The sequence below is a fragment of the Pimephales promelas genome, chromosome 24 (assembly GCF_988280905.1).
Source record: "Pimephales promelas chromosome 24, fPimPro1.hap1.1, whole genome shotgun sequence".
In the NCBI taxonomy this organism is placed as follows: Eukaryota; Metazoa; Chordata; class Actinopteri; order Cypriniformes; family Leuciscidae; genus Pimephales; species Pimephales promelas.
Window position 1 is genome coordinate 8011549 of NC_142792.1, and position 13104 is coordinate 8024652.

A 13104-nucleotide genomic window follows, 5' to 3' on the forward strand; every position below is an offset into this window, starting at 1 on the left:
AATATTGTTTTACTGTTGAACTGTAGAGCAAGCTGTCACAGGTGTTTTAATTTAACACATTTTATTTAACACGCAGTTTCTATTGCAATATTTGTTTGCACTATTTGTATTTATGCATTACCTTTCATACCTTTCTTGTTTCGTGAACAATGTTTCATAATTGTTTTACTGGATAACGTTGCGGCTTTGTTAAAGCAAAATTGCATGCACATGTTTAAAATTTTATACATTTGCAATATTTATTAATTGTATAAAAAGCATTGTACACTTTAGCTGTTTTATGAATTTTTTCAAAATTGTCACACACTAAACCCCCAAATAACAATACAAACAATAACAATAACTGTGTAAATATACTTTACCCACATATACACACACACACACACACATATAATTATGGTGAAATATTTAATTCAGTCCACATTTAAATGATTAGTACTTGCAAATCATTGTCCTTAAAAATACAATGGCCTGTACCATTTCGAAGTTCAACAGCAGGTGGAGACACAGGCCAAGCCTTTTAGAAGAATACATTTCATTTAGTACACATTCTCTGGGTGGGGTGGCTATCCGAAATGAAAATGATAAATGGAATAATAGAGATTTTGTTCTGCCCTATAGGTTCATTAAAAGACAGGGAATTAAGGTTCTTCATTCTTTAACAGGCAGCAGAGGACATGTCTCTGCAATGTCTGTGGCCACGTCCTTTAAAATCTTACTCTGGTCCACGGTCTGCAGAATAGCTCTAAGATTAAACCAAAATACTCGCTGCTTGCGTTCATCTGTGGGCCACTCCAAGTATGTTTTCTGCCTTAGCAGCGTTCTTAACTTTAGATACTTCTTGGGCAGAGAGTCTGTCGGTATGGGCTCCAAAAGAACGAAGACCAAAGAGTCGTCATTCACGCTGATGGCCCTGTGCTGGGCGAAGAACAGTTCATAGTTGCACCATTCGCTTTGCACAAAGTTTTTGGACAGGATGAAGAGGCTCTTGTAGCTGTCCTCTACACACTGGATTATATTGTCCACAATCCACTTCCCAGGTTCAAAGTCTCTCTCATGGATGCAAAGAGACAGGTCTGACCTTTCTAATTCAGGTACCAGCTGAGAGTCCACCCAAACTGAGTCATGTTGGCTGTAGGAAATGAAGGCATGGTAGCGGAAGGTGGCATTGAGCAATCGATTAGACCTCTTGGAGCCTCTCCTCTTCATTCGTATCCACACCCAAAGCATTTTGGTGTACCAAACACAATCACAAGCATAAAAAGTGATGGCCAGAGCACCTCCTACCACAAATAACAGCAGCAGAACCACAGCAGCCTGCAAGCTCAGTTGACAGGACAGCCACCCGTACTCATACGTCGCCAGACGCTTTCCGGAAAACGATGATGCGGTGCTGCAAACGTAATCCTGTGGCCAATCTAGTAGAAGTGACTTATTCAACTCCGTCACGAACCAAAAGGAATCGCAATCACAGCTAAATGGATTGTGGCCGGCTTTTAAAGTCTTCAGCTTGGGAAGAGCTTCAATTGTTTTCTGGCTAATAGAAGTAATTGCGTTCTGGTCAATGTGCAGGCTTACTAAGGCAGGCGCCCAAATATCTTCCGGGATGACCTGTATGCTGTTAAAGCTCATATAGAGGTGTGTTAGTCTGGGAAGCAATGACATACTATTTAAAGGAATGACACTTAATCCTGTTTTTGAGAGGTCTATCTTCTGGAAGTGTGGTGATAAGAAGCGAAACACATCATTTCCTAGATCGTTGTGGCTGAGACTCAGTTCAGTCAGGTGGGACGGCCAAAAACACGTCTTGTCTATGTAAATAGAGTTGAAACTCAAGTCAAGAGACTCCAAGAACTTCATATCAGTGACTTTGTTGGCAATCTCGGCGAGGTCTTTGAAACGGTTATGGCTTAGTGAGAGTTTCCTCAAGGCTGGAAACACTTTGTGTGATGTACAGCCACTCCACCAGAAGCCGTTTTCATCCAAGATGTTGTTTGACAAGTCCAAGACTTGTAGTGACTTTATGACTGAAATTAGATTACATGGTAGAATATTCATTGGAGTACCAGAGAATTTCAGGTAGGTTAGTTGGTTGATTAGTTCCATGCTCATGTTAAAAGTGGTGAAGCGGTACCGATTGTGACGCACACCATCGAGTATGATCGCTCGTAGATTCAAGGTGTGATTCTGCATTGGTAGCTGGAAGCCATCTGGAGTGTCCTCATTGTATGTGATGTTTAAAAAGGCAATTTCCTCAAAAGATGATTTCCAAATATTTTGGACCAGTTTGACCAACACAGAGCTGTTTATCCAGGTGTCTACAATGCTTAAGTTACTGAGGACGCGCAAATCTTTAAAAGCATCAAATGGGTCAGTCGTTATGTTACACTGGTCTGGAAATAACTTAATGAGCTGAATTTTTTTAGTTTGGGTTTGGTCAAAATCTAGAATCATGTCTTTGAAAATGTCAAAACGTTGACAAAAAGTCACTTTGAGAATGACTTCTTGTACTGATTTGAGTTGCGAAAAAACACCCTTTTCATAGTTGTGCAGTTCCGTTCCATCTCCAAATATGATTTTTTTCAAAGAGATGTTTCGAAGAGGAACAAAGTCTTCCACTTTAAGAGAAGTACCATCTGGACTACCAATCACAAGGATGGAAAGATAATTTAAGTTACCAAATGAGTGTGGTAGCCCATAGTTGGGATAGGGATTTCTGAAAAGGTCTAGGATCCTTAGCTGGGGCAAATGCAAATTTGGAATGATGGTCAGATGGTTGTAGGAGACGTTCAGAACTTTGATTTCAGGGTTGCTGTGGAAGGCATCAGGGGAGATGTGTTGAAGTCCACAGTGTGTGATTTTCAGAAAGCAGAGATGGGTTAAACCAGACAAGTCACCATAAACAATGCTGGAGAAGTTGTTGTGTGACAAATCTAAGTACTCTATGTTGTTTGATAAATGTAATGGTATCCTTGTTAGATTATTATCGGAAAGATCTTTTGTGTGTTCACTGGAACAATATCCGAAATGTTCACCATGTGCTTTAAATGGAAGAACTAAGAGATATGAGATAACAACTGGCCAGACGGTGGAAGACATCCTGTGAAAATACAAATATTTTAAATATAGTTAGTTATATTTTAAATAATATCCATGGATTAATGAAATTTGCAGAGATTTATTTTGCTAGATGTGTAACTGAATGAACATACACATACACACATAAAAATAATTTACGATTTCCTTGTTTTTGAAATGTACTGTACTTATTTTTACATATAACACCACTAAAATATTAAATGACAATTAAACATCTGCATTGCCAAGAAGAAAATGAATAAATGGTCATTTACCTTTGATATGAAACGTGAAAATTAGTCAATAAAGAATTTTATGATTTTCCTCCTGTCCATTTGCAGCTTGATCTCTGCTGTGCGCACTATTATATGGCTTTATATGAAGACACTCTTGCAATGGTATTAACCACATACAAATACAGAATGGCATTTTTATCAGAACTTCTCTAAATGCACAACACTGAACTTCCCCTAAATGAGAAAAAACTTCATTTGGGTAAAAGAATGCAATAATCACATGCTTTCAAAAATGAAGGAAAATGTCATATTTAATGGCATACTGTTAGGTGTTTAACTGTATTACACAAGAAGCTAATACTGGAAGTTAAAAAAAAAATGTACAGCTAATGCACAACACAACTCTGAGTAATGCTTAATACCATTTCACGATAGAGTGAAAGAGATGGTAAGATAATTTAAGTTACCAAATGAGTGTGGAAGCCCATAGTAGGGATATGGATTTCCGGAAAGGTCTAGGATCCTTAGCTGGGGCAAATGCAAAAATTAAAAATTAAAAAGGGATAGATTTTTCTTTACGTTTTTCGTGTGCAGACATCATCAAATCGGTCCCCGTTCACACCGATCAACGAAAACGACTAAAACCGCTGAATTATGCATATTGTTAGCCAGTAGTTGGTGATGTCACTTTCTAAAGAAAAATCACTTGTCTTTAGACTGAACACATAACATAACGCATAACATCACCTTTTTCACAAATTCACCTTTTTTTGTGGTTTAACCAAAGACAATATGGTATCGTTTTCAAGAACTTGTACTTTGAAACCCGTTTTCAATCTCAAAGCTGTTGCAACACTTAGCCAGTGCTCTCTAATTTTTATTCTATCATATCTTTTTCATATGCGGTGAATCCTATACATATACTGGTTGACCAATTTTATTGAAAATGTTCATGCACAATGCACACCACAGCAATCCAGGAAAAAAAAAATATTTAGTGATATAATAAAGGGAATGTCAGGGATTAGTAATGAGATTTTTTTATATATATTTAACAGTAGTCACAATTATGATTTTAGGAGAGAAAAATAACCAGCGTTTTGTTGCAGTGACAGAGCTGAGGTCAGGTGAAAAAGGGAGGGTGGAGGGACTTTCCTCACCACTGTCTTCCAAGAAACATGTTTACATCTGACATGTCATGAATATGCACTTTTTATACTAAATAAGAAGTTGAAAAATCTGTCTGCCTTTTCTTTCCCTTAGCTTTGTTTGTGGAAACTCTCGATAGAGTTTTAACCAGGAGTGGTGACTGGTTGTTACATAAAGTGAAAGGGAAAGTAATTCTGCCAAAGCCATTGAAAAATCAATCAGTGGTTACCTAAGCAATAGATGCTATCACTTCAAATTGGTTATATCTGACTTTACTGATTATCTAATCACACTTTTGACATTTTTAAGAACGCAGATCGAATGATGATCGCCCTACATGTTAAGATAAATATTTTATTCCAAAAAATCACTCCAAAAGTAGGCCTACCACCGATTTGTTTACATTGTTTACAAATAGTCTCTTGAATTAGAAAATGAAAACGACAATAGTTAGCATATAGACCTATTCTGAATAATACAGCATGTAACTTAGGCCTACAAGCATTATTGCAACATTTAACGGTCACAAGACAACAGGCATGACACACACGAGCGGTTTTCGTCGGGAGCAAAAAATGTCCTTACAAGGACAAGACATGACATTCTGGAAGGATTTCGGATATTGCCATCTTTGTAGGGACATTGGGTCCCCATAATGCTGGGTTTACCAGCCGAGAACACTCGATCACATAATGCGCCTTCGGTTTTCCGAAAATGTCCGAGCACAGAGCGGCCGCTCTCCGGAAGATCCGGGTGCTGGGGCTTCAACATAAACAGCAATGGCGGAGGCAGCGGCAGCGTCAACAGCGGCTCCAGCAGTTATCGGAGGCTGGACGAAGCACGTACCCTGCAGGTTAGTGAAGATCAGCCGAGGAACGCGGTTATTGCGACATTTAACGGTCACAAATATAAAACGCAAACGCCTGTGTGTGCCGATGTTGAGGCATCGGATAGCGCCGCTGTCTTTGTGCTGAACTAGATGAGTGTGTGTTTGTTGTTGTAGCACACCGATCAGCGATCAGTCCGACAGCGGCTGCTATTTGCGGTCCTTTCTTCCTCTGTAACATCCGTGTTTGTGAAAACAACACGGTACTGCATCAACCACATATGGCAGACAGTTTGACAGTAAAGCGTTTTCAAGGAAGCCATAAAATCCTTGAGTTTAACGTTAACCGTCTGGGCAGCAGCCAATGTGTCAGTGTCAGCCTTGATGATTTATGTATATTAATTCACTTGTCAGGCTTTATTCTAGTCTAGTCATGACTGTTCAAAATAACCTTTTTATTTTAACCCACATATCTAATGGCATCACGCAAGATAGATTTCAAACACGAGTAATATGTAGTGTTTACATCAGCACTGTTGTCAAATATAACATGCGAACACGAAGGGTTATTTGGGTAATCGTGCTGCTGTTTATTATTCAGTAAATGACGTGGGCTGCGCATCTTGTATCTTAAGTCATATTATTTAGGATCTGTTGCTTATTGCTATGACATATTGATTATGTTATGTTGAATATCAGCCTTTGTTCGTGCCTTCAGTTGTGTGAAAGCCTAAAGTGGAGTCTGTATGAATGTTGTCATATGGCTCCAGTTTTTTGACCAGTCTCAAAAAACATCTTAATTTATAGGTATTTCATGCACGGCCTTTGCAAAGAGGGTGACAACTGTCGATATTTACACGACCTCAGTAGCTGCAAGCCAACCATGATCTGCAAGTTCTTTCAAAAGGGATCCTGTGCTTTTGGGGACCGTTGCAGGTAAGACACCTAATGATGCAAAGTATTGCATTTGAGTAGATCCTCAAAATGTGCTGCACTTTCATGACGAGATCTAGGCAGATGTTACATAACTGCACAGGTAATGTAATCTGTATTTCTGTTGAGGGTCAGTAACATGTGAGTGTGTTTAAATGTATTAGAGGTAAGGAAGGCTTCTGAGAAGTGTTGTGTGTTGCTTCATTACATGTCCGTGACAAACGAGATGCAGAATTTTCTGTAAACAAGTTGAGTTTGTCACTTCCTTAAAGGGATATTTCCCCTCCAAATTAATATTCTTTAATATTAATATATTAATTAATATTCCTATTTTTATAATTCCCATAACTCTACAAGTTTCTTTTTGCTGCGGAACAGAGAGAATTTCCTTTTTGCCTGTCCTGTCTCTTTAGGAGATGTGTAAAAGTAGCTCTAAAAGATCAAGTTGCGTTTGCATTTAAAGCATTTGTGTTACATCAAGTGGCAACAAGTACATATAAACAGACCACCTTTGGCCAATGCAGTGCAAAGTTACCCGAAGCAGTGTAAAAATTTGCCTGCGAGCCAGACAGTGCAGACAATGTTTGTCTCATATCTGTCTGCAGTCAAGTGTGTCCCCATAGTAACTGCTGCCCCCAGCTCGGCACTATGGGAATGTCTTTGTTTGCCGAGGCTGTCCTATGACAGCATTACATCTGACGAGAGCTCTCCTTGAGAGGACTGTTTCCTGTGGTTTAGGGTCTTGAGCTTAAATATCTGATGTCTGGAGTCTAGATTGATGTCTGACAGAGGTGTATTGTCAGCGTTGAGATTATCTTGGGGAGGCGCAGTGATGCTTTTGTCCCCATATGGGGTTTACCGCATTATTGTTCCTGTGTTTATTCCGAGGGAGGGAGGGAGGGTGTCCAGCTTTCATTAAGTGTGCGTAGAAAGGGCCTCAATGTATGCTCATTATGGATGGATTCTCTATGCTGCTTTGTGTCTATCTCTGTCTCTTGCTTTCTCCTTCCATGTGCCCTCCCCCCCACCACCTCCACCAATCTGGAGCCCAAATAGAGCAGCGCAATGCACACTGCATGGCAATTACATAACCCTAGTGTGTTAACATGCAACTCTCTCTCTCTCCTTCTACTGCTGTTGCTACCGCCGTCAGGTTCACTCGGTTCATGCTGCCATTCTGCAGTAGCCACTTGTGCTTCCACCGCTGTGTCGTTTATTTATGCGACCCCCCCCCCCCCCACACACACACACACACACACACATATAGGCCGACACACGCGACAAACCAGGCTAGAATAGGGATGAACGACCCAAGTGGTTTGAGGATGGAGGGGTTTCTGGATGCTTAAGGAAAGCATTGAAGCGTGTTTTGTCTTGGAATAATGAGACAAATAAAGGTCAGATGTTATAACAATGTGATCAGGCTTGTTGGCTATTGTAAATAACAATATACTTTGATTCCATCACATTAAACAGTTTTTAAAATAATGTGGTCTTTTTATTTCTAAATGGTATAGTCATTTTTGTTGCACATTTATTTAAGATAAATGTATTTTGAAATTCTATCTATCTGGATTGGTGATTGTTCCCTTACATTTTGTTTTTATTTTTGAAATTTTGTAGCCATGGTGTTTTAATTAGCAATAGCTTGCCTGTAGACACTGTCAAACCCAGTCTTAAATGTTAAATATTTGAAATGAATCAATTCTGTAAGTGGCTACCTGCTGGATTATAAGTGTGAACAAGACATGTACTCACCACGGTACTCACTCACAAGTCTGTGACTTCAGGAAAGAAAAAGAAAAACACCCGTGGGAAACACACCAACACCTAAGACAGAGGGAAAAAATATCTGCTTAATCATTATAATGTGCTAAAGCCTGTCTAAAATACTTTATCTGAGTACACTTATTAGTACATTGGGGTTTAATTCCCCAACACTCACTTGGGTATTAATACTAGTAAAACTGTAATAACACTTCATAACTATTATAAATCACAGAAAGCTAGTTTTGACAAAAAAAAAAAAATATATATATATATATGAAGAGTTCAGATGCAAAAGCCTCTAAATGCCATTTGAAATTTTCTTCTTTAATGATGATTTTTATCAAACGTGTATATTTAAGTTCAGTAATTTCACTTAAATGGTAATGATAATTACCTATTAATTGTTATTTAAGTGAAATTACTGAACTTAAATATACAAGTTTGATAAAAATCATCATTAAAGAAGAAAATTTCAAATGGCATTTAGAGGCTTTTGCATCTGAACTCTTCATATATATATATATATATATATATATATATTCTAGAAGTTTTCACTTTAGATGCACTAGGTCCAGGGGTGCATTTTCATTGCACTCCATGGCTTAGCTAGAGTACCAGTCTACGCATTATTGTATTTTCATTAAATTTGCATTGTGCCCCAGGTATGAACATACCAAACCTGCCAAGCAAGACGAAGTCCCCAGTTCTAAGCCGTCGGTGCCGCTGACCGCTGCTCCCCTCGCTGGCACTCCTGATCCCGTTTCTGATGGGCCAGGTGGCACGAGCGACGCCCAGGAGAAGCCCCAAGGCTCGGGGGCAGTGGACTGGGTCAATGCTGCCGAGTTCGTGCCAGGGCAGCCCTACTGTGGGAGGGGTGAGTGTAGCAGGGAAAGATGTTCAGTTGTCACTGCCAAGACAATCTGTAAAAACATGGTGCCAGCAGATAAGCAAAACATTCGGTGTGCACTGTGCAATATAAAAGCAGTTTTACAATAAAGCTTTTGTATAAGTTTGCTTGACAAATGCCTTGGTTTGTAATAATAATGCTATCACTGTAATGGTACAGTTTTGTGGCAAGCTTCTTCATCAAGCAGCTTCTTCAATCGCCGAAAATACGCACCCCAGATTAGGCTTGAAGTGGCCTAAACACGTTTTTGTTAATAATGCAATAATTGATTGGTAAAACTTAGCAGGTTCAGATCCACATTTCATGAAGTAATGAACAGCAATTGTACAGTATTTATTCATCTAGATTACCATAATTTGTAGATATACTATTGATGATAAGTCCTATTTGTTAAGGAAGTAGGAACTAATGTCAACTTGTATTGTTTGGAGGTTAAATGTATTAGTGTGTAGAAATTAACATTAACCAAGATGAACAAATACTGTAAAACTATTGTTTTTTGTTAGTTTATGATACATAATGCATTAACCTTATTTGAAAGTGTTAACAATTTGGCATTTACACTTGCAATTAAATCTTGCCTTGGCTATTAACTGAAATAAAATATGTTGAAGTGCTAAAATGACTAAAACTGAAATAAAAATAAATTAAAGCTGAATAGAACTATTTAAAATACAAAACTACTAAAAATGACAAAAGCACATTAAAAAAAGACTAAAAATATACAAATAAAAACCAATTCAAAGTATAAATAAATACTACAATAGTATATAAATGATACTAAAATAACATTGCCATGCAGTAATGTAGCCCTTGAGCCTAACTGTAGGCCACAGCTGTGCATTTATCGCCATTTTATGATGCAGCCCATACAACCAGAACTAGCTGTTTTATGATGCAGCATGAATACTTGGACCGGCACACACAGCCGATCTCAGGCTGTGCTCCACCAGTGCGCTCTCTTGTTCTTGCTGGCCCAAACCCACTTACATTCATCATAAAGGGAGATTTCATCAGCAAAGAGCTGAAGGGACAGTGCTGTTACATTCAAGCAAGCAGGTGCTTTTCTTTCAGCTTTACTGTGGTAGACCACAATACGAAACTGGTCTTTAGATTGGCTAAAGGTTTCTTCCGCCCACACTGCTATACGTTGTTGTTTTCCTATTCCTATCTCAGGTTGCTAAACCTTAAAATTGTTCCTCCTGCAGCTGAACCAGTGCTGTTTGAGGGGCCTGGTCCTCTCATCGAAGAGGAATATGAGAAAGATCAAGCTAACAAAGAAATGAAGAAACAGCTTTGCCCGTACGCCGCCGTTGGCGAATGTCGCTACGGCCTCAACTGCGCCTACCTCCACGGCGACGTGTGCGACATGTGTGGCCTACAGGTGCTACACCCTTCAGACACTTCCCAGCGCTCGCAACACATCAAGGTGCGTAGTGGATTAACATCCTGTTTTCATCCTCTTTTTGTTTTCTGAGATTTTCGAGTAAAACCTCCTCCTGTTAACGGCAGGCCTGCATCGAGGCTCACGAGAAGGACATGGAAATCTCATTTGCCATCCAGCGTAGTAAGGACATGATGTGTGGCGTGTGCATGGAGGTGGTGTTCGAGAAAACCAACCCCAGCGAACGGCGTTTTGGCATCCTCTCCAACTGCAGCCACTGCTACTGCCTCAAGTGCATCAGGAAATGGCGGAGCGCCAAGCAGTTCGAGAGCAAAATCATAAAGTAAGACTTAAGATAATTAAACGTGTATTACGTTGAATAGGATTCTGGGGAAGTGATCTTAAATCTTTTGTAATCTATACGGTTATTATCGCTAATTGTAATTGTCCACCTCTTCTTTTAAAGGTCAGAACTAGTGTAAATGGGAGAATCAAATTTATATTGAATGAATATGTTCTCTGTCAGGTCCTGCCCAGAGTGTCGAATCACATCGAACTTTGTCATACCAAGCGAATACTGGGTGGAGGACAAGGATGAGAAGCAGCAACTCATTCAGAAGTACAAGGATGGCATGGGGTACAATTTTACATTTGAATTCCCATTCCCAAAAAAAAAAAAATAAATAAATAAAAATAAATTCTGTCAAGTACTCACTTTTTGAAGAGTATCTTTGCCACTTTTGTCCATATAATGAAAAAAAAGGTGGCTGGGACTGTGAAAAAAAATAAAACATATGTACCATAATTGTTTTTTCACATGAAGTTCTTCTGAAGTCATACAATAGCTTTGTGTGGTAAATATACCAAAATTTAAGTCATTATTTACTAAAAATCTTCCTCTTCGCTATAGCTCTCAAATATAGCTGCAAGTAACTCATCAAATTTGACATTTAGTCACGATCAATCCAAGAAGCATTTGCCGTCAATGGTGTTAAATGGCAATGAAGTGCCATTTTTGAAGTCCATATAGATTTTGTAGTCCTTTAGTTAAGGGTAATATTTAAGTAAGTAAATGACAGAATGGTACAATTGAATTTTTGGCTGATGTCATTTTTAAGCCGGAAAAAAAAAATGCAGGTTTGTGATCTATTTGTTTAGCTAATTAATTTTATCCATATTCGCACCCAGGAGTAAATCTTGCCGATATTTTGATGAAGGCCGCGGGACCTGTCCGTTTGGAGCCAACTGCTTTTACAAACATGCTTTTCCTGATGGCCGTCTGGAAGAGCCTCAACCCCAGAGGAGACAGACCGGCTCCAATGGAAGAAACCGGGTAAATCTAAGGGCTATTTTGTCTGGACGTTAATGCCAAACTGCTGATTTAATTTTGGCTTGCGTGAAAGCATATTGAATTTACTTGATGATGTGCAACAAATTTGATCATTGGCATACGATTGAGGCATTATTGAAATCTGCATTGCAGAGCTCCAGAAGGACGCCACTCTGGGATCTTTTCGACGAGCGGGAGAACAGCGACTCCTTCGACAACGAAGACGAGGAGATGGTGACGTTCGAGCTCAGCGAGATGCTCCTAATGCTTCTGGCTGCCGGAACCGACGATGACGTCACTGACTCGGAAGATGAGTGGGATTTGTTCCACGAAGAGCTGGACGATTACTATGAGCTGTACCTATAGCAGGGCTCCCTCCATCCTTCGCTAACTCCCTCCTACTAACCCTCGTCCCAATTTACTCTACTTCTATCCCTGTTAGAAACTAGACAGGACTGTTTTGTGTGACTGATGGGCAGTAGCGTCTTTTTTCCCCTGTGTTGTGGCAGTGCCTTTCAGCAGGCCATTAAAAACAATGAATTCATTTCAAATACAATAAATGAATATAAAACACACGTCAAAAGACAAAAAAATAGCTCTTGTGCTCAAATATTTTCTAGAAAGCCTTCTCCATTCTGTGAGTCTGTTCATGTCTGGTTAATGTACTAGAATAAATATAAAGAGCAAAAACAAACGTAATTTAAAAAATTGCAAGAAAGGACACTAAGTTATATATGAAATTGGAAAGATATAGCTCGCAAACCCTTGCCTGAGTTTATCTCGAGTGTAGGTTTGACCTGTTTATCATTGACTGTGAGGATACAGCAACTGTGTATGACTTCACTAACTGGTGGCTATTAAAGCTTCTGATATTTTTTTAAATATCTCTCTTCTCATGCACTGATTCTGAATGGGTGGGAGGTGGTGGTGGCGGTGAGCTTCCTGGATTTCACAAATGCACTCGTCAGCGTTCACGCGGACAACTTGTAACATTTATCCTTGTGTAATGTCCTTTTGTTTCACTCTATTAAATTATCCACTGAGGTTTTTTTTGTACCTGTTATTAAGCTGTACCTGATTAGCTGTGGTATCCCATGGGTAGTCCCTATGAACCGAGTGTGCCGAAATTTTGTGAATCTGGGCTCCAAAATGCCGACTTAAATGCATTCAAATATGAAGCTGAATGTTCATCAGTTTAACTGTCTATTAATTGTAAATCTGTTTTGCTTCAGTGAGTATTGCATATTAAGCTCAGCTGGCAGTAGTCAAACCACAAACACCCAATTGTTATTCGGTTCTTGTCGAACTTGGTTGATATGCATATGTTTATACAGAAATGTGCTTGTTTTCTATGGTTCAGAACCATCCAATGTAACTTGAAATTAAAGTTTATTATCAAAGTATTATTATTCTGTGGATTTTCATTTGAATTGACAACTTGCACAACTACTTCCGCTTTCTACTTATTACATATCGGGAGTTTCCGTTTAG

At 39.1% G+C, this 13104-nt stretch overlaps 2 protein-coding genes across 3 annotated transcripts; one reads left to right on the plus strand and one right to left on the minus strand.

Annotated features, from left to right (window-relative positions):
- Positions 1-217: 217 nt before the first annotated feature.
- LOC120476840 (toll-like receptor 1) lies at positions 218-8054 on the minus strand. 2 transcript variants are annotated; one of them, XM_089127160.1, is made up of 2 exons: positions 7981-8054; positions 218-3100 (listed from the first exon to the last, which is right to left on the minus strand). In XM_089127160.1, exon 2 carries the CDS (start codon positions 3097-3099, stop codon positions 652-654), a length of 2448 nt encoding a protein of 815 aa, XP_088983286.1. In that variant the 5' UTR covers position 3100; positions 7981-8054; the 3' UTR covers positions 218-651. The 2 variants fall into 2 exon arrangements, with proteins under 2 accessions (XP_088983286.1, XP_039523978.2); XM_039668044.2 differs by lacking the exon at positions 7981-8054 and adding an exon at positions 3354-5104.
- On the plus strand, positions 5138-13016 carry mkrn1 (makorin, ring finger protein, 1). The gene is made up of 8 exons (XM_039668046.2): positions 5138-5316; positions 6097-6225; positions 8655-8866; positions 10108-10328; positions 10412-10626; positions 10810-10920; positions 11472-11616; positions 11767-13016. Exons 1-8 carry the CDS (start codon positions 5243-5245, stop codon positions 11977-11979), a joined length of 1320 nt encoding a protein of 439 aa, XP_039523980.1. The 5' UTR covers positions 5138-5242; the 3' UTR covers positions 11980-13016.
- The last annotated feature ends 88 nt before the right edge of the window (positions 13017-13104 follow it).

What these genes read in the sequence shown, in the direction of transcription:
- LOC120476840 (XM_089127160.1), bottom strand. Translation starts at nt 3,099, where the DNA reads ATGTCTTCCACCGTCTGGCCAGTTGTTATCTCATATCTCTTAGTTCTT.
- mkrn1 (XM_039668046.2), top strand. Translation starts at nt 5,243, where the DNA reads ATGGCGGAGGCAGCGGCAGCGTCAACAGCGGCTCCAGCAGTTATCGGA. An exon ending in TTCGAGAGCAAAATCATAAA is followed by an intron (nt 10,627 to 10,809) that starts GTAAGACTTAAG and finishes GTTCTCTGTCAG; the next exon opens with GTCCTGCCCAGAGTGTCGAA. An exon ending in AAGTACAAGGATGGCATGGG is followed by an intron (nt 10,921 to 11,471) that starts GTACAATTTTAC and finishes ATTCGCACCCAG; the next exon opens with GAGTAAATCTTGCCGATATT.